The 26255-nt window shown below is 40.6% G+C and overlaps 1 protein-coding gene across 1 annotated transcript in view; it reads left to right on the top strand.

The window, feature by feature from the left end:
- The window catches only part of TTYH2 (tweety family member 2), a 76396-nt gene that overhangs the window by 7509 nt on the left and 42632 nt on the right, over nucleotides 1-26255 (top strand). The window contains exon 3 of the mRNA XM_063292939.1: nucleotides 21854-22026. Coding sequence (XP_063149009.1) covers nucleotides 21854-22026 — 173 coding nt within the window. The remainder of the gene's footprint in view (nucleotides 1-21853; nucleotides 22027-26255) is intronic.

Here is a 26255-nt window from a genome sequence, read left to right as displayed (position 1 = left end):
CAACTTCCTTTCTCTCAGATTTCCCCAGCTGGGCATCCTTTTGGTTCTTTTCTCCCCCCAATGTGTCTGTGCCATGCCATCTTGCTGCCTCAGCGGGTCCATAGAATTTTAAGGGTTCTGGAAAATTGTCTGATTCATCCCCCACTGTATGATAGGTCTATAAGGTGGGGTAGAGCTATAGCATCCTTAAAAGATGGCCCTCCAGTCTTTGATCTCCAGAACCAGCGAACCCATTGCATATTGAGGCAGGCTATGTCTTGGTCAAGCAACTCTTTCCTGACAAGTAGTTAATCCTGGATGTGTTTCCCTGCATTTTCAGTCATTGGTTCTAGTGTTATTCTGTTCTGTGGAGGTCCAGGGATCCAAAAGATGGATAGTCATGGGTGAGACCCAGTAAATCAGAGAGACTATAGCCAAAGAGTTATTTGGGCAAGTTTGTGGGTATGAAGCTATGACATACTGGATTCAAGAGGGGTCAGACAAGGAGAGTGGTCATAGCCTAGGCAGATTTGATGTAGCCAGGAAAACAAATCATGGTAGTAGTTCTGAAATGAATATTATTTCCAGTAATCATCTGGACCTCTGATACTGCCATAAATGCTCCCAGCAACCAGCTCCTCTTGGCCGAGCTGGTACACATCGTGGCTTTCAGTCCCAAGGAGGCTACTTCTCCTCACATGCACAGTCCTGGAATCTGGTGCTCCTCCACGCAGGGACATTCGATTAGAGATTGGAGCTGCAGAGTCTGGAGATGTTGCCCAACTAGTTTTGCCACCGCCTTCACTCCATGTCCTGATCTCTGGGTCACAACACATAACCTAGCTCCTCATCCTCACCCTCTGACATCTCTTCCTCCAGGGAAGAACCCGGGGCAGATGCGACAAGTAGACTGGCTTGAAATTTCTGGGATCTGCTATGCAGTTTGCCCATCTTCCATCCTCCAACTCATCACAGTCCAGAAATCCTCACGCAGGGCCTAGAAATAACTTTGTCAGGCCCCTTAAGCACTCAGTGGTGTCACTGCTTCTGGAAATGTAAACTCATTTAAAATAGCTTAGACATTCTATAACATTTGCTCTCCTGTGTCTACACTGTTGCATGTAGTATATTCTAGAGAGCACAAATGTATATATTGATATTTCTGCTGCTCCTTGGTATTGGTATGGTAGGCATGCTAAAATTATACTATCATGTCTTAATGGTTCATTTTCCCCCAAAGATTAGCTACTACCACTTGAAAAACATCAGTGATTCCTGTACAATGAGGTAGTAAAGATTGACGTGTATGACTGAATTGCCCACAGATTGTATAGTGTTTTTAGGAGTTGATGTTGGATTTTTTGATCTGCAAGGAATGTAAATTTATGGTTATGAATTTATGCCTCATAGTGTGACTCGGGGGATAAAGCAGGTCAATGCGTTTGGCTCTAGTCTTGTATCACTTTGTGAAAAGTGACCTCAGGTGGTAGATGCTCAAGGAGTGACTCATAAAAGCAATACCATTTGCCACCCCTTCATTTAGATGCAGTTGCTCCTGAAGGAGGGGCTTACAGACCTTAAACTTTACCAATCATTTTGTGTAATTTACTCAGTAGATACTAAGTATTTGGCATTTTATTTATAAGAGTGTAGATAGATAAACAGACACATTACAGTATATGCCATCAAGTCCAGAGAGATGGACTTTCTCCATGACGATCTGTCCCTAACCTGGTCTTTCAGGTCTTCTAATGGCTCAGCCATCACTTCTGTAACTGAGTCCATCCACCTTGCTGCTGGTCATCCTTCTCTTTCCTTCCACATTTTCCAGCATTAGGGCCTTCTCAGAGAGCTAGGCTTCCCATAATGCATCCAAAGTAGGATAATTTGAGCCTGGTCACTTGTGCCTCGAGTGAGAACTCTGGGTTGATTTATTCAACAATCCATTTGTTTGTTTTCTTGGCTGTCCACGGTAGTCTCAGGAGTCTTCTCCAACACAAGAGTTCAAAAGCATAAATACTCTTCCTGTCCTGCTCGAGAGAGAGAGAGAGAGAGAGAGAGTTTCACTTTAAGGAATGGACACTCTGTATGTTTCTTTGCTACCTTGCATTTGATTTTTTTAAAAAAAATACAGATAACTCTTACAAAATAAGCATTCAGACTACTAAGCAACACAATATTACTAATCTTTGCTGTTACTTCAGAATGTACTGCCAGATGCTTAGTAGAAATCCAGGTATTCTAATCTTTCTTTTTTTCTTCTGCTGCATTTTGTAAATTGTTGCCTTCACGTGCTTTGCTTTCCCTATTATTTCATTTCAGATTTTTGCAGCTTATTTTCTATATGATAGCTAAAGTTTTTTTTTTAAAAAAAACACATAGATTCCCAACACTGTTTCATGCTGCCAGCATGATTTTGGCCAGAAGAACCACGAACTGTTCCTCATTGTTCCTTTTGTGTTTGACACAATGTATCTGGTTTGTTCATTTTGTACCACTGCAGTAGTTCTCCAACTTTGCAGTACCACAATCCTCTAAAATGACAAATGAATTTGTACAACCACCCTTCATGAATAAAACTAATGATCTTAATAGGCAGGAGATTATGCCACCTTTAATAATTAAATGTTAATATGTGTATCACAAGGGTCTTTAGTGCCAGTCTGGTGTAGTGGTCGAGGCACCAGGCTAGAGACTGGGAGTTCCAGTCCCGCCATAGGCACAAAACCCCTTCTGAAATCTTGCCAAGAAAACTGCAGGGACTTGTCCAGGCAGTCACCAGGAGTCTACACTGACTTAGAGGGGCACACACAGGAGTCCTTTACTCCAGTAAAGCCATTTACCCATCAAGAGCAAGTTTTGGCAGTGCTGCCACTTTACCTGTGAAAGCCTGATCAGGTTTGTTTGTTTTTTTAAATTGAACCTTCCACCAAAAGCTACTTCCAATTCCTGAGGGTTTCCTGGCTCACCATTTGAGAATCCCTGTACTCCGGTATTGGTGTTCAAATATAGAATGTTATCCAAACAGAAGCTCTTTTTTCTAAATATGTTGTTTTCATTTCTTCAGGGGAAAAAAATTGATAATCAAGGTTCCTGAAAATGAGGTGATTTTTTCCTCATTGGAAATTGTTGCTCTAGATGTAGGGGGTGGATACCGACCTGCACTTTTTGTACAGCACATTGACTGAATGCGTCCCTACCGTGAGAGCTGGATGTGTTTCACCATGGGGCTATTAATGGTTTTCATCCTTTGCCTAGCTTATATTGTACTGCCTTTGGTTACACTTTTCAAAATACCGTGTCTCCTGGAGGTTTGGTGGCTTGTGGGTAAAAATTTTCCCATTGTGTTGGCAGGCCTGAAGAATTAGAACTGGACTCATTGAATCCAGAATTCTGAATAATTCCCATGTAGCTGAGACATGCATATCTCTAAGATGCCAGGTGCTAGCGCCGCAGATAGCAGAAATGAGTAATGGCATTAACAGGTCTGTGGGGGAAGGAGTCAGAGCAATGGAAAATAGATGCAATTATATCCAGTTAAATGCCACTCTTTAGGTGTTCACCTGGAAAACCATCTAATGGACTTTATATTCAGGAAAAGCAAACACTGGCACAAGTGAGTCTGACCTATTTCACTGTCACATTATAGCAACCTTTATAGTGGTGAGAATTCTGGATCTGATTATGGCTACAGCAAGAATTTAATATATGCTTCCTGGTGCCTTTTCGTGATAGCTTTTCAGAGTCTGTTGCCCCCCTGAAAGCTTCTCCTCTGAAAGTGAGGGAGAGAATCTGTGAAGCAGCATTTGATGCAACTTGAGGGAAAAAGTGGTGCCTTTCTGCTAAGATAAATAATAGTTTCTATTGTTCAAGAACAATACCTTGTAAATGCAAAAATCACCAGTCACAGTTTACTAGCTGTCATGAGTTACAGATACGTTGTTCACACTATAATCTGAAAAAGCTATTTAACCCCAGAGGAAATGTAACCTAACCTGTATGCTGCAAGCTGTTCAGAGGAACACTGCAAGCATGTTATCTTAAGAAGGATGGTTGGTGATTATTTGTGACCTGACCTAGAACGTGATTTCAAGATGTAGCTGTAAAGTATTGATGCTGATTAGAAACATAATTTATAAAGAGTTTCTTGTGTGCAAGTCAGAAACTGCACAATTAAATGTATCCTTTGGACCTGATAAAATGAATCAGACTTGTATTTTATATCTGTTTAGTTCATAGTTCTTTGAATCTGTGGAGTGAGCATGACATATTTGAAAACTGTGTTCATTATAATTAAAGTTTAAATCCTGAATAGCAGAAATAAACTGCTAGAATTCATACAAACTGTTCCTACAAACGCTTTCTATGTGATCTAATAAACCTGTAACCACGTTTCCATAAATTCCATCAAATTCAGTGAAATCCATGCTGAACAATTATCTTGCTTATTTAAAACATTTTTATCATTTATGGCATACTGAACAAGCCTCAGTGGCCTAGCTCACTTTAAACATTATGGTCCTATACGATGTTAAGTCATGAATTAGAGGTGCAAGTCCTGAGGCCTAAGGTCCCCCAGCAAAGCCACTGTGGTGTAGTGGTTAAGGTGCTGGGCTAGAAACCAGGAGGCTGAGAGTTCCAGTCCCGCTTTAGGCATGGAAGCCGGCTGGGTGACCTTGGGCCAGTCGCTCCCTCTCAGCCCAACCCACCTCACAGGGTTGTTGTTGTTGTGGGGAAAATAGGAGGAGCAAGGAGCATTAGGTATGTTCACTGCCTTGAGTTATTTATAAAAATAATAAGGGCGGGATAGAAAATAAATAAAATAAACAGCCGACAGTATAACCCCCAAATTCTCCAAAAGCTACTACTGAAGTGGAATTTGCAATGCAATAGAAGGCAAACATTATTCCGTGCCTAAGAAGGTAGTAATCATATCAATTTTATTTAAAGACAACTGAATACAAATTATTGTCTCAACTTTGCCCCTACTTTTCAGAAAGTAACCCTTGAAACACTACTCAAATGCCAGGTGTGGCCCTCAGCTATGGCGTAGCTATGGAGTAGTTGTACTCCTCTGTCATAAATTGGTTTGCAAGTCACATCGGTTGGGTTCATGCAACATACTAATCCACAATCAAAGTTATGGGTCAGTATGAGAATTATATTCCAGTGATACAGGGAATTATGTTTCTTACTCCTTGAGTCAAAAAAGTTAGTGCAATTCTGACTTGCTTCCCTCTTCTACTCTCTTTATTGTGTCAGTATGAAATGTATAAAATCCCAGGAATTAGTTGGACAACATGAAAAAATATTTACTGAAACTAAGAGTAAAAAGCAAAGGAGAGAAAAGTTATGGCTCAAAATTTATACATTGCATTGGTAGGTTAGATATTTCACAAACCCATGCATCATCTTAAGTCAGGGGGCCTGTACATGGAGAGAGGGAGAGAGAGCGCCATGCTGTTTGCAAAATCATGGGTCTTGCACTGGCTGATAATAGATAGCCATACTGTTGCTTTGCTGGCCATGCATTAAAGGGCATCCTGCCAAGATAAGACTGAACAGCCATTTATTGGTCCCTAAGCATGTGGGACGCGGTGGCACTGCGGGTTAAACCGCTGAGCTGTCGATCGGAAGGTCGGCGGTTCGAAACCGCGCAGCGGGGTGAGCTCCCGTTGCTCGTCCCAGCTTCTGCACACCAAGCAGTTCGAAAACATGCAAATGTGAGTAGATTAATTGGTACCGCTTCGGCGGGAAGGTAACGGCGTTCCGTGAGTCATGCTGGCCACATGACCCGGAAGTGTCCTATGGACAACGCCGGCTCCAAGGCTTTGAAACGGAGATGAGCACCGCCCCCTAGAGTCGGACACGACTGGACTTTACGTCAAGGGAAACCTTTACCTTTACCTTTAAGCATGTGGAGTTGGCAGCTAAGGAAGGAAGTGGAATGATTTCTTCTTCCCCCCACACTCCTCTGCACTCAGGGTCGAAGATTACCCAAGAGGGAGCAGATACTGCCCAGGCTATGGACTGTTACTTCATAGAAACCTGGCACTGTTTGGGTAAATTTATGTCCGCAAGGAGGTGAACAGTGGTGCATGGCACAGCTGCCCACTCTAGGGGATTTCTGATGTTTGTTCCTCATCCCAAAAGCACTTGATGATGACAGGGAAATGTGTGTCCTGTGCTTTTCACTGCAGGCAAAGGATATTGGCTATGGGGATAGTGGTTGCCAACTACAAGCACTTGTTCACATGACCACAGCAACCTTTGTCTGCTCTTCTGATTCTGGCAGGCTATTATACCCTGCAAGGCAATATGTCTCCAAGATGTGCACTGATAATTTAAAAGCCTTATTTGTCCCTCCCCAGCACATCACATCTTACTAGAATTCTACAGCCACTGTCAAGTCAAATGATTAGAGCCCTGTAAACACAAATACCTGTTTTGTTTCATGCACACTCATAGATCTCCCAGTTACATCAGAAGCTGCATGTTGGGCTCCATGCAATCCCAGAACTGGCAGTTTGACTGGCATGGGCATCTTCTACATGTGTGTAACTCCATACATACCTCTAGTCCTAGGCTCACTTATTTACGAATGTGTCTTCTAGAGGAACTGATGTTTAGAAGGGTCTTTACATGCACTCATATGCATGATTAACCTTGACTTTCCTGTCATTTATCTGTCCCAAACACTCTGTATACCCCAAGTCCTTTCCCCATAAGTAGCTATGGGGAGTCTCAGTATCAGGTAGTAAACTAACTGGACCTGATACCAGCCCAATCTCCGAGTGATGGTTCTAGTTTTGGTTTTAAGGGTGTTGGGGCTGAACAGTGATTCCAAGTTAGCACCCTAAATAATCAGGGTGTGAGGGATCTGTTTCTGAATAGTCCATGGAAGTTTCAGACCCCACTTCTCAGTGATTTTCCTTCTGGTTGCAACTTCTGTACCAGCCCTTGTTCCCTACATGGACTCCCTTCATGTGGATCTTTCTTCTCTTCTGCTGACATGACTCCCCTCCCCTGATATGGAGAAAATAAATAAACAAATGGATTATGATTGTTTAAAAATGTACTTTGTTTTGAAATGGAATAAAAGCTGTTCAGAATAAGGTGGAATCACTATGATTTTGGATTACTGTCCCTTTATAGAGAACAAAAAGCAAGCCCTGTTTCATATCAGATCCTTTTTAGTTGTTATTAGTTTTAAAAGATCACGGCCAAACTTTTCTACCATGGGCCGAATTAAGACAGCTGATGAGTGAAGCTGACAAAAGTTATGTACAGTTAGATACGAGGTTGCAGTGTTTAAAATGTGATTAATGCATATGTCTATTTCTACCCATCTATTCTTTAAAAATATGCTTTATTGGAACATTATTGCCATGCTACGTTAATCCATGTTCTTTTAGAAAGATTACATACATTCAGTTATTACTAAAGTACAGTGTCATTTTGTCCCCTCAAAATGCTCTTGCATGTGTAGATTAAAGCCCTTCTGTCTGGATTTTTTTTCTGCCACTTGGATTCTTTTAAAGATGGTTTGAAATGTTTTAAAGGGAGGTGGGATGAATTGAGTGATATAGAGCAAAGGAAGCAGTCATAAGATCACACATTCTTGGTATTTCCTGTGAGGAACTTTGAGGTTTTAGCACTCAAGGGCCCAAAATATTGCACTGAGCAAGAGGCATCTTTGTTCTTCTGTCACACTGGATTACAAGTTTTTCTTACTGCAGAAAGCTGGCTTTCGGTTAATAAATACTTGCTGTTTTATATTAGGGCTACCATTATGAGAAAAATGTCTCTTCCCTCCCCAAGTGTGCTTTTGCAAATGCCTTTATTGTATAGGGTCTCATTTGACTCCTGTTGTCATTCACGCTGATGTTTGTGCTTTCAAGGAATTTTGTGTGCCGACCTTCATCCCTTTGCTCCAGCATTCATCTGAATGTGCTGATGGGAACCTCTGGTCTTAATGCCATCTGACAAAGCATACTTCTGTCCCAAAGGGGGCAAGACGTGCCTCTTGACAGCAACTAGGAGTCAGCTCAAAAAAGCTGCTCTGTGTCCAAAGCAATCCTTGTGACTTAGTTTTAAACAAATCGCCTCTCACTGGGGGCTCAAGTTTGGCCCCTGTGTCATGCAAGACTCTCACTTTTTGCCAGATTGGTTGATGAAAAGCAGCATCAAAGCCTCTGTGGTCAGTGGAAAAAGCAAAGCTTTATTCAAGGAAAGTATGGGTACCAGCCTTCTTGGGAGAACTGTTTTGATGCGTCCATTAATATACTTCCTCTTTGCCATCAGATTAAAGAGTCCACTGGAGTTGGGAGGCCAATACATTTAAATAAATAAATGTGTTTATTTATTTTGCTAAGAACATCTGGTCCATCTTAGTCCAGCATTTTGTTTCTCACAACAGCCAACTAGTTGTCTTTGTTATGCTCATAAGCAGGAAGTAGAGACATATCTCTCTCCATCAGTTGCTTCCGTGCAACTGATATTGAGGGCTTGGTGCCCTCATCCCAAAGCTAACACTGAGCCTCAAGATTGGTACCTGTCCTCTGTCAATGTATCCAGTTCCCATTTAAAGACATCCACATTAGTGGCTATCAACATTTCTTAAAGTAATGAATATCACAGGTTAGTAATGCATTGTGAAGAAGTGTTTTCTTTGGTCTGTTCTGTATCTCCTCCGCATCAGTTTCATTGGTTGATTCTTGGTCCTAGTGTTATAGAGAGGGACATGCCAATCATGTTTCCCTTCAATTGCCTTGTTTTTCAAGCTAAAGAGTCCCAAATATTCTAGGCTCTTTTCATAGGAAAGAAGGCCCCTAATCAGTTTGGTTTCTTCTGCAATCTTTTCAACTCTATTGTATCCTTTTCCAAATGCAACAGCCAGAACTGTACACGCACCTCCATGTGCATCCCATAGTTCTATAAAACGGTATTACGCTTTTGGCATGTTTACTTTCAGACTCTTTTTTCATGATCCCTAACATAGAATTTGCTTTTTTCACAGTTGCTGGACTTTGAGTTAACATCTTCATTGAACTATCCATTATCTTATATTACAATGGAATGGCTGAAGGCTAATTGAAAACCATACTAAACATTAATAAAACCTAAAAATTATTTTCAGAGTGCATTTAAACAGATAGAGAAGAGCTTGTTTAATTTACCCCAGGATGCTAGTCTAGAAAAAATAAAATTACTCTGATGCTTGACAAATTGGTCTGCTTCAGCAACAAACCAAAGAAAAATCAGTGAAGCAACAAACCAAAGAAAAATCAAGACATCTTAAAACTCCACTAGGTTCATATGGGGTGAATACAAGTCTTTAGGTAACCAGATTGTAGACTGTAATGGCATTTAAAGTTCAAATCCAGGGTCCTTAAATGAGTTTAGAACAACTGCACAATTGGTACAGGCAAGTGACCTAACCTCCCAACTGCTTCATTCACACTTACCTATAAATTATTGCTTTCTTGCAATGATTGTTGTTAACATGGACTAGAAGTGCTTTGCATGGGGACTACCACTATCCTATATTGTCCTGTGAGACTTGTGTGAAAGGTAAAAGGTCCCCTGTGCAAGCACCGAGTCATGTCTGAGCCTTTTGGGGGACACCACTCTCACGACGTTTTCTTGGCAGACTATAGCGGGGTGGTTTGCCATTGCCTTCCCCAGTCGATAGCGGGGTGGTTTGCCATTGCCTTCCCCAGTCGTCACCTTCCCTGGCAAGCTGGGTGCTCATTTCACCGACCTCGGAAGGGTGGAAGGCTGAGTCGACCTGAGCTGGCTACCCGAGAGAGAATCCAGCTCCCGCTGGGATCAAACTCGGGCCGTGGGGAGAGTTTCGTTTGCAATACTGCCTCCTACCACTCTGAGACACACAGGCTGTGGGAGGGATTAATCACAGCCTATCACAAATAGGCTCTTTGTGAGCTATAACATCCAAGGCCCTTCGTTATTTTCTCAGTTTATCTCTGTGCTTTGAGCTGAACTATCATTTGGCTCTGGAATGAGCATTTTCTTTATTTGATTTCCTCCAGGAATTCAAGGCAGCATGCATAGCACTCCCTCTTCCTGTTTCTCCTTCAAGAATAACTTGGGGGTGTAGGTTGGTCTGAGCACAGGCAAGTGGTCCAAAGGCCCCAAGTGAGGCTATTGTTGGCCTGAGCTAAAGCCCAGCTGTCTTTGTCAAGAATGTGAGCATCTAGTTGGCAAGAGAAGGGGCACCAGGTTATTGTGGACTTTCTCTAGCATTCATCTGAATCTCTTGGGTGGCATATTGTTTTAAAGCATATCACCAGAAAGTAACACTTCAGGGATGCATTTATATGCACAGTGGAAAGCATTGTATTTAAAACAGCAATATCTGTGAAGCTATTTTCTGATAATGAAAGAAAGTGAGAAAAAATTCAGATTCAGTGGGTAGGCTCTCAGCATTTAGGAACGGCGGCAACTAGGTGTGATAGCACTAGAACGTTTTCCACCCCTATGATTCCCCCCTGAAATCTTTGTTTCCAGAAATGCTTTGCTTAATAAAAAAAATAATTAGCGACCCAACAAGTGAAGACAGAGCCCATCAGGTTGGAATGTTTCAGTATGCATGGAGGGATGGAAAACTGGAATTTGTGTGGTATGTAAAGTTAATACAGCCTATGTTTAAAAGAAATTTATGGAATACACCCCAACACCCTAAGTAAGCTTCCAGTTAATTAGGCCATTGGAAAATGTTCCTGAAAAGCTCTTGGAAAATCTTTAGACTTTGGGGGGGGGTTTCTTGAAAAGTCCACATCTCTGAAGATAGGCATGAAAAACTTAAGTACATATACAGTCACTATGGGCTGTTGCTATAAATGGCCTCTATTGGTATACTGTTTTCTGCTACAGAAATTAAGGTTACTATGGTAACAAATCATTCTGGCCAGGTGAAGAGGTCGAATTTAATTGTTCTCAGTTTAGGTGTTAATAGTTGTATTGCCTGAGGGGAAGGCAGCTTGCAGGATTTTTGTTTAGTTTCTTTTAGCCTTGCAGCCAGTAATCAGGTCTCTGAGAAAGCTCTCTCTTCTCTGAGAGTACGTGTGAATGCACAAGCCTGTAAATATGTTTTTGTGCTTTCTGTAAATAAATTTATTTTTATAGAAATGCCTGGTGTGTGATTTTTCTGATTTCTCTGGGCCAAATGCTTTCCAGCACTCTGCAACAGCCTCCATGTGATTAAGAATCTGCACTTCATTACAGCCTTAATAAAATGTGTGCCTGTCAGGCAGAACCCAAGAACAATGAAGGGCCAGTCCATTCAAACTCCAGTTCTTTATTTGCTCATACCATATAGACAGAATCTTGCCAGACTAAAACTACTCTACCTAACCTAAGGAGAAATAACCTAGGAGACTCTAGGGCGGGGCTATCCTGAACCTCTTCATTTTCCCACCATTGCCTCCCAGAGTGTGCCTCCTCTTATCTCCTCCACCTCCTTGGAATGTGCTCCTTCCTGGGCTTCCGATGGGAATGGCGGACTGAACGGCTGTGCCCACTGGCTTGGTGGGCAGAGTGGACAATGCAGCAACTTTTTTCGGCCTCAGGAAGTCTTTCCTGAAGCCCAGAAATGTTCTCCGGATTAAGGAGTATACTTGTTCTCCAAAACAGCAATTTGCAGCCAGAAGATTGCGTTTTGCTTTTAACTGGTAAGAATACCTGGGAGGCAGGGACGTCACCATTTCCAAGCTGCGCTGTAGCCTTAAAGAGACAATAAGTCCGGCCATCCCATTTCTAAATCACCAATTTGTGTTCTTTTTAAGTATACATACCCCAAGAGAGGCTTTCTACAGCGAGGAGAAGCTGGTCCTTTTTGTGCTTAACATTATTTTTGGGATTATTTTTTAATTTTTTTTTTAAGTTTTGGATTTTTGTATTAGATTTGAAGATATTAGCATTTTCCTATACATTGAAATCAGCTGATCTGAACTGTCCTGTTCAGACTATGAAATGGTTAGGCAGAATTACTATTAAGTTCTTTATTTACAATAACTATTTACAACAGCAAAAAGTCCTTGTAATAGATTAGGCAATGCAATTCAATCAAGTCCACCCAGGCAGTAAAGGACACCCAGGCAAGGCTGCAGGTTCAGATTGTGGCAAAACAATGAGGCAGAACTCAGCTAGTTCTCTTATCAAAGCTGCAAGACTCGATGGAGCTAGAGTGTGTGGCAAGGAGGAGGCTTGAGGTACGGGTCTGCAAACGGGCACACAGGTTGGACTCGACTGGAACACAGAGGCTAGACGAGGCTGGACCGGAGCATCTAAGCAAGGCTTGGATCTGGAGACAAGGCTGGACTGGGATGGAGTGTCTAAGCAAGACTCGGATCTGGAGAGAAGGCTAGACTGGGATGGAGCGTCTAGGCAAGGCTCGGATCTGGAGACAAGGCTGGGCTTGGCAGGAATGTCACAACAATGCTTGAGACTGGAGGCAAGACCAAATCGTGTTGGAGCAATGAGGAGAGGCTTGGAACTGGATGCAAGGCTGTGCTCGGCAGGAATGGCAAAAAGAGACTCGACTGGAGTGGCGTGTGCAGGAAGCAGGTCTGCAATGACAGAAAGTGCTGGCTCTGGTTCCACACTGGCTACTGGCAAGGCTTCCGACTGGTGCATGGACTCTTCCGCAGATGCTGTGAGCTCGAAGGATCGGTTGTCTCTGGCAGCTTGCTCTTGGATCATCTGCCTTTTAACACAATCCTTTCCACACCTTTTCTCACCTGCAGCAAACCGGGCTGCCTTTTGATTCGTGCACTTCTCTGCTTGTGTTTCTTGAGCGCTGATTGGAGGATTTAAATCCCCCTCCGAAGTTTGTCCAATCAGCGTTTCTAGTTTCTCCTGCTCTGCTGAGTCACTTCTGGTTTTAATTTCTCCAAATCCTTCCTGATGAGTTTCGTTTTCTGCTTCTGACTCAAGATAAGTTTCATTTTCAGAGTCAGAAGCAGGCTCAAACCTCACATGAACCTTCAGCTTTCTGTCTTCACTTTCCTTTGAGAACAGTCTGTTATTCACTCTCACTTTATGTAAACTTTCAAACTCTCCCATATCTTCGACTTTCACTGATTGAGTTTCTAGGGTGTGCCATAATCTACTGTGTGAGACATGGAGGATTTCAAGCAGATTCTTTCTGACTTTCACCAGGACTTCAAACAGATATCTTCAGACTTTTATCAAACCTTTGTGCAAGATATCCAGGACATTGTGGAAAATATGAGAGCTAAAATGTGCCATCAGGTTGGGGATGTGGTGGATGAAGTTGAGGAATCTAAAAGTGATAGAAACGTTTTTTTTTAAGACTGAGATTGGGATTTCTATTGAGATGCTGGATGAAGATTGGATAATGGAGTTGGAGAAATCTAGGGGAGAGAGTGATCTAGAAACAATAAGTAAAATTGATCTCCTGGTGGAAGGTAGGTATGCCTCTCCACTATAACTTCTTATAGAGAGCCAGTTAGGTGTAGTGGTTAAAGCACTAGGCTAGAAACCGGGAGACCATGAGTTCTAGTCCTGCCTTAGGCATCAAGCCAGCTGGGTGACCTTGGGCCAGTTGCTCTCTCTCCACCCTAGGAAGAAGGCAGTGGCAAAACACTTCCAAAAATCTTGCCAAGAAAAGAGCAGGAACATGATAGAACAGATTTTTAAAAAAATCTTGTACTATAGATCTGCACTTGTGGCAAAACTAGATTCATCAACCATTTGTAACATGCAAGAGGTGTGGGCCTATCCGCATTTCAATTTCAGTGCATAATTGACACTGATCTTTGATGTCACTTGCGGCATCCCATCACCAATATTTCCCAGCAAGCCCTAGTGATTCCCATATTGTTAATAGTAAACAGTGTCAAATGTGTGCTCATCCTATCTGGGGATGCTCGGTGTTCCCTTTATAAGGGAAGTAAGAACTATGGGGTGTGTTATAGACAGTGTTTTTTTTGTTTTGTTTTGGTTTTTTACCACTGCGTAGAACAGCCTTCCCCAGAGCTCCATCTGGCAATGACTCTGGCATTGTTCCATAAGGCTGCTAAGATGGAAGTTTTATTCAGGGCATTTGAAGTTTGATGCTATGGTGTTGCAATTGGTTATACTGGCATTTTGGTTGTTATTTATTCATTTTATTGTTTTATCTTGTGCCTTGATGCATTCTGTTAACTGTATACTGTTTCATTTTATGTAGTAAACCACTGTGAATGATTCCAGCTTTGGGGGGAGAGGGGAGGGAGGGAGGGAGGAAGGAGATGCAACTTCTCTGAGAAACACAGGTCAGGGTGGGTGGGTGAGGAAGGGATCATTCATCTGAAAAAAAATGCTGTCCATGATGGGCCAATCCAGTATTGAGTGTATAGATACTAGATTATGGTTTAGCGTCTTTTCCAAAGTCTTCAAGGCTGATTGAGTAAATCAGCTGAGTCAAAATACAGTTTACATACCTTGTTCCTAAACTGCATTATGCAGTGAAAGGGTTTTTTCCCTCTCTTACTGTTTCCATTAATCAAACATCTACTTTGTATAAAACCTTGATAGTGGTATAAGTTAAAACATTCCACATGCTTCATACCTGTACTATATTCTGATAAACAACATATTGCCAATAAAAGTATGGATGGCTGGAAAGTTTCTGCAAAATGGATAGGCTTTTGGCAAAACCTCTGAATATATTATCAAATGTTGTCTTTGGGAGAAAGACATGACTGATCCTGCTTTCTAGAACAATCTCTCCTAAAATAATTGAGAACATACAATTTAATAATCACAAAAGATAGAGATTTTTAGCAGAGGATTCTAAAAGTTCTATCAGTCAACAGAAAACAAGAGCCTTACGTATAGACACAGCATTGTGAGAGAACGAAGTGAGATCTAACATGGTAGAATGAGTAAGAGAGACAGTTAAAGATTTATCAGAAGAATCTATTTTTGGACTTTAAACGTCTACAACTTTGGCTCCAAAGCATGAATACTGTACAAAAATGAAGGGTCCAAGTAAAATCTCTTTTTCTCTTTTTTGTATTCGAGGCAATCTTGACTCCTGGCAACTACGTGGACAAATCTATTGAGATTTCCAGGCAACACGTTCAGATGTGGTTTACTATTGCTTTCTTCCTAGAGTTGAGAGAGAATAACTGGCCCAGGGTCACCCAGCTGGCTTCTGTGCCCACGGCAGGACTAGAATTCAGGTCTCCCCACCCCTGGCCCAGAACCTTAACCACTAGATCACACTGGCTCTTAAGCAAAGCCTACTATAGTAGAAATAGAAGAAGTGGGTGAGAAAGCTTGGGATATTTCAAAATTAGAAACCAGTGGGCTAATGCCACATCAACTCAAATTTAAAAAGTATACAACTGCAACGTTTCTAAGAATCATAAATTTAAACAGTGGATAAATTAATAAAATATGGCTGCAGTTATTGAAAGTGCAAAAAGCCAAGCTAGAACTCAAGATAATTAGAGGGGAAGCATCTGGAGATTAATAATTTTAAGATTGGATTTAATTTCAGACCTTTCCCGTCCCATAAAAAACCAAAGCATTGGTCTTCTATGAATTGCAGAATCAATTAATTAAAGGATCAGAACATTTTGGAACGGTTTAAAAATGTGAATTTGCTGTATTTACAAGAAGAAGAAGAGTGCATATTTAAATGTGTTAAAGAAATATTGATAGGTCTGATGTATTCTTTTGCAAAATTAATGAATGACTTAATTCTTTTGCAAACATTGCAATCTCTGGAAATGGGCTTACAAAATTAATACCTCTCAAAATGTTCTGAATATTCTGGCCACTTCTAATATTCCCTTATATGACAACACTGTGGTCCACATTAATACAGACTTCCATTTACTGTTCAGAATCTCTTCACAATACCTTGCCAGGCTATACAGGTTCTCCAGTTGCCTATAAGTGCCCTATTCTGTCCCTTCCTCAGCAATATAGGAGATTTCAGAACTCACAGGACCCTACTGTCATAGGCTTCATTTGTTCAAATAACATTACCAATTTGGAAGAACCACATTTGTAGAGGATGAAAGTAACGTACCTCATACTCATGAAAGGACCTCATAGTTTTCCTTCTTAGGAAGACACGATCATGGGATGGACAGCCACTTAGAGGTGTCACTTGAAGTTAAGTCAGAAGCTCTAAATTCATTCTTACTGGAATCAGGTGAGCATATATATAAGCCTATATTTACATGAACCAGTTCTCACAAATTATCTACCAAATTGCACATTTTCTAAAATAGCTATTTGCAGCAGAAAACACTTCTTTGAAAAAGAAAAAAAAATCCAAGTCTTTCTTTCTTCCCACTCTGGCTTGTCACTTGAAAAAGATTCTAATTCCCATCAAAAGCTGGAAGTGGAACTGAAGGGGAAAAAAAATACAAAACTTGTATTGGATGCATGGATAAGCGATCTTTGTAACTAAACATTCATTGCTTCATGGTACTGTAGGACTTCATTTAGGATTCTAGACAGCCCCAAAGCTTGCAAATTATTGTGTTACACATTGGTTGTTCCATAATGAAACTCTATTGCTAATATTGACAATATTTGCTAACATGCGAAGTGTTTTTTCTGATTCAAGCTAATTAAGATGAATATAAAATCAAATAGCATACAGTATATGCCAAATCAGTCATATCTTCCAGGTAGTTGTACAGAAAGAATGTGCTGCTGGGGAGATTTGGAAACTACTTTCAATTTTAGGTCCTTGTTTGACGAGATGGCTCCTGGTGTTGTCAACCAGAAGGAAATTTAGAACCATTACATCCTTTTCCCCTCAACCTTTTGTTTTTTTCTAATTTTTTTTAAAAGAAGAATCAGTAGGAAAAAAAGGGAGATTACAAATGAAAGATGATGTAATTGGGATTTCTTAAAAAAAAATTGGTTAAGGCAGAGTAGATGATAATAGGCTCATGTGGAAGAACAGTTTCACAATACAAACTAGTAATAGTTTTTCTTATTGAAATTTTTTATTTTTATTTAAAAATTTATTAGCATTTATAGGTTCCTTTCTAGGTATACTGTAAGTAATAGCACAGAAAGTGCCTGCAGGGAAAGCAGAAATATGTACACATCCTAAGTGTGGTCCTACCTCAATTCATTTCTTGTCCCCAGAGATCTTTCACCACATATCTTGGGGGAGGGGGAGGTTGCACCTTCCATTCCTCTCTGCATTGCCTTGTTTTATAGAGAGGCAGGAGACTATGCATGTTTTAGATACTGAAAATGGAGCATTGAGGGAGAAGTGAGGAATTACATCACATAGATGGACTGAAACGACATAGGAAAATAGTCCAAAATGTCCTACTATTAATTTTAAAGTGTAAGCAGAGAGTCCTTTAGAACTCACGAAATCTTTTCTTGATTGATCTACTGCACGTGGATAGGAAAAGCTTGGGTCACTTCCACAGAGATACTAATTCAAGAGAATCCAACTGTAGATGCTTCTCATTAAATGAAAGTTGTGGATTCTTGAAAATAAAAGGGTCCAAGCGAAAATATTTTAGTAATACAGCTGCTTTTCACTCACAAGAAGTGAAGATGAAGTAACATATCAACAATATAAAGTTGTGGGTGGTAGAAACAATACTCAGTAACCAACTGCACACCATACAGACTAGACATTTATGAATATGTTGGTTAGGCATATGGTGGACTAACCAGAGAATTCTAAATTGGTTACACGCATGTTGTATTGTGCAATACACCCTGGGTTTGTATTGACTCTACTAATGCTCTTTAAAGCTATGAGTTCAGGAGAATCCCCAGATCATGTGCCTGCTCCTTCTGGGAGAGAGTGAGCATGCAACTGGGAGCTTGTGAGCAGAACAGGAGAACAATCATGGAGAGGAGGGTTTTGCAAGGAAGTTTAAGAAGGGATTAGAAGTCAGCCTTTCCTCAAGACTCATCACAGAAGATTAAGTGCATACAGGTACTTAGATGAGAGTTCTCCATGGAGATCTATAGAATGAAACCTCTGAAGAGGATTAGGGAATATAAATTGTTCAGTTGAGGACCAGTGAGCCTGTCAGCTTGGAAACTGGGGAACCAAGCCTCAATACCAGGCATTCCTGCTTCTAACCAGAATAGAGAGGATTCTGTCCTGCAACTAGAGACAAGGTCTCCCAGTGCTCAGGACTATCTGTGGCAGCATATAGAGAGCCAGAAGATAACAAGGATGGAGAGTGAGCATTTGAAAAGGAAGGCACCTGATGGGAGCTGAAGCTTTGCAGAATATGGCTCAATAAATCAAAGCTGTAAGCTGTACCTGGGTGGGGAACACAGGAGATTCACTCTAAATGTAAGGAATAATGTGGTGGAAAGAGCTGTTGAGTAGTGGAACAGGTTGCCTAAATCTTGTTGGACTCCCACTTGCTGAAGGTTTTCAACTAGAGTCTGAATTGCCCCCGTCAAAGATTGTCATTGAATAATGGCTATAAGCTGTTTACAGCGATTTTAGCAGATAGACTAAAAAGAATTCTGCAAGAGTTTATTCATGAGGACCAATATGGATTTCTACCTAAAAGACAATGTTAGAACAGTATTGGACATTATAGAATATTTGGAACAGCATAATGAAAAACAGCATTAATTTTCTTAGATGCGGAGAAAGCATTTGACAATCTGAATTGGCCCTAAAAGAGGTTTAGGTTTACCCGATTTGAAACTACTTTGCAGCTTGTTGTTTAGTGTAGATGAAAGATTGGGTGACTTTGAGAAACAGGAGGTTACTGGAATTAGAAAGGCATGATTTAAGCATTTTCCAAACTTTTTGAAGTAAACAGTAGTGCTCAGTGGATAGCATTTTCAGGGAAAGTTGAGAAAGTTTAAGCATCCTCTGACTGCCCATTTTTTCCCAAATCTTCCCCAGGCCTTATATTTTTTTATTCTTTCTACCATATTTCTGATCTCTTTATCACTAAAGGAAAAAATGGTGGCAGGGAGAGGTACAAAGAGTGAATTGTCCCATTCCTAGCCATTATTTCTACATTGCAGATGTATCTCCTTTTCACATGAAAGGCAAATCTCATGGTTCTCCCCTAATCAAGAAATAAAAGCTTAGCTGTTAATAATTCTTGCTTAGAGTTTGCTAAACAAGGGATATATTTCTAAGTGATTGACACTCAAGTGGGATATAGAGTTGTGTGTTGTCCATTTGACAGCTCAGCTTGTACATACTCCCATTTAAAAATTGTTCTTGTTCCTCCATTCGCTGTTTTCTTTCTTCCAGCCCCAGCCCCTTGTATCCCTGCCAGATGTTCCTTGAAGACTGGCTTTGATAATTTAGTTTAGAAGAAAATACCATAAGCAATTTCATGAGAACATCTTATACTAAATCCCCCCACCCCTTGGTATTGTAGCCTTTCCTCGGTCATGTGGTTAGCCAGAAATCACTTGATTTATATACCTGACTATAGCAGGAAAGTCAGGTGTGGGGTTGTTCGGCTGTTTTTAAAGAAGTTTTAAAGAAGTTTAGGACATTTTGGAACTTGCAGCAAACAGCCATCCTATGCTTTTTTCCTGCTTAATTAGAGATTTTGTTGGATTTTAGTGCTGTGCCTTTCTTAATGTTTATTATGGCCAATTTGCAATCCTACAAATGCAGAAGGTTTGTAACCAAAAAATTGTTTCACATGGTGAGAGAGCTCCATCTTTCATGGAGAGAATTTGGCTGGCTTCAGGCATTCTAAATGTAACATGCTTGTTGCCAAGAAAACTAAAACCACTTCCACACTGCAGAGTTAACTGGATGATGTATTGGAAAACATTTTAAAAATCGGTAAATAGGCAGTTGTGTTACTGCCAGCCAGAAAAGGGCCTTGAAATAGCCTACATTTGTGCAGCTATTAATGGTAAAGTTGCTTGAGGCATAATTACCTCTTATAGGAGAATGGCACTTCTGTTTAGGTACATAAAGCTTGTAAATGGCCATTTAGTTGCTTGTACATGGCAAGTAAGACTAGTTCTTGTGATTTTGGAAAACAGATGGTGATTCTTAATTTTCTTTTCCCCTTTAACCCCTTATGTCACAAACAACTGATACAGTACAGTTGGTAGTGGCTACTAACATTTGAAACCTTATTTGCAAGACAAGAGTAACGGTTGAAAAGGATTTTATCTGTTTATTCTCAGAGGCAAATCACTAGTTCTTCACACTATGAATTGGGTGCTTCAGTGCATATTTTGATAATATCTCTGTCTCCAATATCTGTGATTTGTGTTTATCGCACATGCATATTTGTAAAGGTAATGGGCCTTAAGGTCTGCAATATGAGCAACATTTATGACCAATTCAAAGACTGGTCTACTCAAAGAATATTTCTTACTTTTTCTTGAAAAAAATCAACACTGCCTGCATGTAACAGGATTGTTTTTAACCTCCTGATCTTCTGAGTTTGTAGGGATTCTTATTTGAATTCCATGATCTTTAATTTGTCTTGTTTATCTGCTAGAGAACTATATATTTGATTCAGTAAATAAATAGCTGTTTAAGTGGATTTGGTAGCAGAACTTAACAATTTGGTTTGTGATTGCCAAGTTCTTCTGTGCTGGTGTTTATTCCTTTCTGGGGCACTGAGCTGCTTTTGTTGGGTTACTTCTAGGTGGGAGAGAAAAAATGGACATGGATGTTGCCCCTAATTACAATTAGTGGACTTAGTGGATAAATTAGGTAAAGGTAAGGGTTTCCCTTGACATTAAGTCCAGTCGTGTCCGACTCTAGGGGGTGGTGCTCATCTCTGTTTCAAAGCCGAAGAGCCGGCGTTTGTCCGTAGACACTTCCGTGGTCATGTGGCCGGCATGACTAAACGGAACGCTGTTACCTGCCCACCGAAGCGGTACCTATTAATCTACTCACATTTGCATGTTTTCGAACTGCTAGGTTGGCAGGAGCTGGGACTAGCAACGGGAGCTCACCCCATCACGCAGATTTGAACTGCCGACCTTCTGATCGGCAAGCTCAGCAGCTCAGCGGTTTAACCCGCAGCGCCAAATTAGGAGTAAGCTAAATATGACTACAGAGTAAATCGAAAAGAAATAATAATGGAAATGAGATGATTTGTAGGTACTTAGATTCCAGCTCTCATTATCCCCAAACTATTGGTTAGAAAAAGTTGTTTAGACCAGAAAAAAAAAAGAATTCCCTATTTTTTTCCCCAGATATTTATACCTCTCAGAGAAGAACATTGGAGACATTGTCTCTTCCCCATTCTCCCCAGTTCTTTTCCCAGGAAACCTTCATATATCTCTATATCACAGTCTGTCATAGTACACTGGTGCAGCAGCACATCCTAAAAGAGTCATTCCCCCATGGTTGTAGTAGTAACTAATTTGGACTACCAGGTGGGAATATTTCTGCTGAAATACCTAGTTGGAGTTAATGTCAATACTTCTTGCCAACTCTTGATTGAGGGGGTACGAATTATTCATGTTGGTATATGTGTGGAAACAGATCTTAACACATTTGACACCTTTTCTGTTTCTTTGCTTTACAGAAAATTAGCTTAAGCAAGACAAAATCTGAGTGAACTTCTAAAGCTGTTCATTCTACAAAGGCTAGTTTTAAACTAACTTTGAATGCTGTGGTGTACAAGAAGTCCATTGGGTTGAACCTTTCTATCCATTTTGCAATTCTTTTACAAGAGTCAACTGATGATTAAAAAGCAAGTATTCAGTTCTGAAATTATGGTTAGAACAAAGTTAGAGATTAGCATTAGGGCTAGTAGCTCTGGTTCCAGCCTCAAATGTGTGTTTTGACCGATGGCATGAAAATGTTTTGTCTGTTAAGCCTCTGTTTATGGCTTAAAAAACATCTCTCCCCTTCTTTCCTCCTGTCTCATAGTCCTTGATCCTCTTGGCCCTGACTGGAGTTCTCTTCTTGGGTCTCAACCTGGTTTTCCTTGGCATCTATCTCATCTGCCTATCTTGCTGCAAGAGGGAGGAAGAGTCGGAGACTAAGAAGCCCAATTCTTGTTGTATCACTTGGACTGCTGTGACAGCTGCTCTCATCTGCTGGTGAGTTCCTTCAGTCTGATCTGTAATGAGAGTGCGGGCAAGTTTTGAAAGCTTCCTTCGCTGATGGTTTGTAAAAGAGTCCTGTACAAAAAGTTGCAACTCAAGAGTTTTAGTATTCCGAGGGTTGGCTCTTCTCAAGAAGTACAGGATTCAGTTAAATAATGAGTCCATAGGAAGAGTTGGTCTTCCTACTACTTTACATGCTATAAAGAGAGCCCACTGAGTTTTCACACTGTTCTGTTTGTATGGTAGTATATGAATGAAAAATTTGTGAGAGTATAAAAGCTGTGTCCAAGGGAACATTTCTAAGCTGCCATGGATTTGAAGTTATTGCAAAATGGGCTACTGAGTGCTGTGGCCATAGCTTTTCTGCTCTTTATTTTTTCTGATATGCTAGGAAAGATGGATAAGCCTCATGTGTCTCAGAGTGGTAGGCGGCAGTATTGCATCCGAAACTCTCCCCACGGCCCGAGTTCAATCCCAGCGGAAGCTGGATTCTCTCTCGGGTAGCTGGCTCAGGTCAACTCAGCCTTCCATCCTTCCGAGGTCGGTGAAATGAGCACCCAGCTTGCTGGGGAAGGTGACGACTGGCAAACAACCCCGCCATAGTCTGCCAAGAAAACGTCGCAAAAGCAGCATCCCCCCAAAAGGCCAGACATGACTCAGTGCTTGCACAGGGGACCTTTCACCTTTCACACACAGGAAAGATGGATATTGGGAAAGCTGAAAGTTCATAGCATATTATATGCTAAAATTGTGCATTGTGTAAGCAGGTAGCTCTCCTTCTCCTTTCTTCCTCACCTGAAGCACCAATTTATATTTTGAAAGGAAAAGAAGTGTGATAGTATAATTGTGTCGTGAGTTTCCCATAGCCCACTCTACTTTCCTGGCCTTTTACAACACATGCTGTGACCTCAGTGCAGAGAAAGGAGAGGAAATCTCACTGCATGTCAGCCATCATATAGGTCTGGCTATTGTAAGAGAGACTGGACAAGAACTTACTGTGTTTCAGATGAAGAAGGAAACATTTGTTCCATTATTTTCTTGGGGAAAACGAACTGGCAGGCCATACATTTGCTATTGTTCAGTTTTTTCTGACTTCTAATAATCTGGTGAATATCTTTTGGGCAAGATTTTCTGTCAGTAATTGTTTCTTTGAGTTCTTGTAATCTCATGCTTTTATCATTGGTGAATATCTAACCACCTTGTCTTCGGTTGGTCTGTTTTTGAAGGTTCTTCTCCAGTGATTCATGCCTTTGCATTATGTGTCCAAGTTATTTAAGCTTTTGCTTCGCTATTCGTTTGGAATCTAGTATTTCATGATTTGTCATTGCATTCCAAGGTATTCTTAACTTTTTTCTCCAGCCACATAATTCAAAAACATTTTTCCCCACATTCAGCCTTTCTGGTGGTCCAGCTTTCAACCAAGGCCTTGATATGGCATGCCTTTGTTGTCAGTGCGATGTCTCCTCACTTTAATCTTTAGAGTAGATCTATCATACTGTCTCTCCCAAGCAGCAGATGTCTCTTAATTTCAGGGCTACAGTCATCATCCCCATGAATTTTTGAGCTAAAAAGATAAAGTCTGTTTCTTATTCTACTTCTCTGCCTATCTGAATGGGGTTGGCTTACAGTGGTAATAATCTTAGTTGTTTTAATATTGAGAAGGGGTCTGACTTTTGTACTCTCTTCTTTCCCCTTTAACAAAAGAATCCTGTACACACACACACACATATACATATACATACACACACACGTATACATGCATACATACAGACACATACATACATACATATACACATACATACACACACACACACATACACAGGTACAATTTAAGAGCAATAATAAGAACTAATACAAACTAAAACAGAACAGAGAAAATGAAAACAAAAAGAAAAAACAGAAAAAACAAAGTGCAAAGAAGAAAAAAGGAGGAAAAAAGAGAAAGATATAAAAGTATAAAGAAGTGGCTTCCAATACTCTTCACAATAGTTATAAGTACAGTTATATTTTAACCTCTCTCTCTAAAGTTACATCATGACTTTCTGCTTTCTATAATCTATACTGTCTAATCATCAAAACCATAAATCACAAGTTCATTTTTTTCATTTTTACGCACAAAGTCCATAAGGGGTTTCCAGTTACCAATAAATGTAGGTATTGTCCTTTCCCTAATCAAATAAGTCAGTTTGTCCATCTCATGGAAGTTCTGTCAATTTCACCAACCATTCTTCCATAGTGGGTAGTGTTGAATCCTTCTACCCCTGTGCATATAATAATCTCGCCACAGTAATCATATATTGAAATAATCTTCCATGCCTTTTTTCTAACTGTTTATCCATCAATCCTAAAAGGAAAAGTTTTGGCATCAATTGAATATTAATCTTTAAAATCCTCTGTATCAATGTATGGATATCAAACAGTGGCACTCATTTCACATGCCAGTAAGGTAATGCTCAAGATCCTGCAAGGTAGACTTCAGCAATTCATGGAGCGAGAGTTGCCAGATGTACAAGCTGGGTTTAGAAAAGGCAGAGGAACTAGGGACCAAATTGCCAATATCCGCTGGATAATGGAAAAAGCCAGGGAGTTTCAGAAAAACATCTATTTCTGTTTTATTGACTATTCTAAAGCCTTTGACTGTGTGGACCACAACAAATTGTGGCAAGTTCTTAGTGGTATGGGGATACCAAGTCATCTTGTCTGCCTCCTGAAGAATCTGTATAACGACCAAGTAGCAACAGTAAGAACAGACCACGGAACAACGGACTGGTTTAAGATTGGGAAAGGAGTATGGCAGGGCTGTATACTCTCACCCTACCTATTCAACTTGTACACAGAACACATCATGCGACATGCTGGGCTTGAGGAATCCAAGGCTGGAGTTAAAATCTCTGGAAGAAACATTAACAATCTCAGATATGCAGATGATAGCACTTTGATGGCTGAAAGCGAAGAGGAACTGAGGAGCCTTATGATGAAGGTGAAAGAAGAAAGTGCAAAAGCTGGCTTGCAGCTAAACCTCAAAAAAACCAAGATTATGGCAACCAGCTTGATTGATAACTGGCAAATAGAGGGAGAAAATGTAGAAGCAGTGAAAGACTTTGTATTTCTAGGTGCGAAGATTACTGCAGATGCTGACTGCAGTCAGGAAATCAGAAGACGCTTAATCCTTGGGAGAAGAGCAATGACAAATCTCGATAAAATAGTCAAGAGCAGAGACCTCACACTGACAACAAAGGTCCGCATAGTTAAAGCAATGGTATTCCCCGTAGTAACATATGGCTGCGAGAGCTGGACCATAAGGAAGGCTGAGAGAAGGAAGATCGATGCTTTGGAACTGTGGTGTTGGAGGAAAATTCTGAGAGTGCCTTGGACTGCAAGAAGATCCAACCAGTCCATCCTCCAGGAAATAAAGCCAGACTGCTCACTTGAGGGAATGATATTAAAGGCAAAACCGAAGTACTTTGGCCACATAATGAGAAGACAGGACACCTTGGAGAAGATGCTGATGCTAGGGAGAGTGGAGGGCAAAAGGAAGAGGGGCCGACCAAGGGCAAGGTGGATGGATGATATTCTAGAGGTGACGGACTCGTCCCTGGGGGAGCTGGGGTTGTTGACGACCGACAGGAAGCTCTGGCGTGGGCTGGTCCATGAAGTCACAAAGAGTCGGAAGTGACTGAACGAATAAACAACAATCAATGTATGTATTTGAATCCATTTTTTTTTAGCTGTTTTACATGTCCACCAAACATGATAAAATGTCGCTTCATGTTGTTCACATTTCCAACGTATCTTTGAAGTGCCATTATACATTCTAGATAATTTCTCTGGTGTCATGTACCAATGGTACATCATTTTATAAAGATTCTCTTTTAAGATTAACACAATGTAATTTTCAATCCTTTCAACCACATATTTTCCCATTGTTCCATCTGTATATTATAACCAAAATTCTTAGCCAACTTTATCATACATTCTTTATCATACATTCAACCTTTTCTTCCTCTGTTTCAAATTTCAAAAGTTTATACATTTTAGCAATTACATTTCATCATCAGTACACAACTATACTTCAAATTCTGTCTTACTTTGCTCTATAAGTCTTTTTATCCATTTTGAATCTTTCTGATAACTGTAAATGGGAAAACCATTGACGACTATATCCTTCTGCCATTAGTTTCTCTCTTGATTTAATTTTCTATTCCCCTTGATGATTTTCCAAT

The sequence above is a fragment of the Candoia aspera genome, chromosome 2 (assembly GCF_035149785.1).
Source record: "Candoia aspera isolate rCanAsp1 chromosome 2, rCanAsp1.hap2, whole genome shotgun sequence".
NCBI classification, from domain to species: Eukaryota; Metazoa; Chordata; class Lepidosauria; order Squamata; family Boidae; genus Candoia; species Candoia aspera.
Note: the sequence above shows the minus strand (reverse complement) of the source record. Positions and strands in the feature narration are given on the sequence as shown.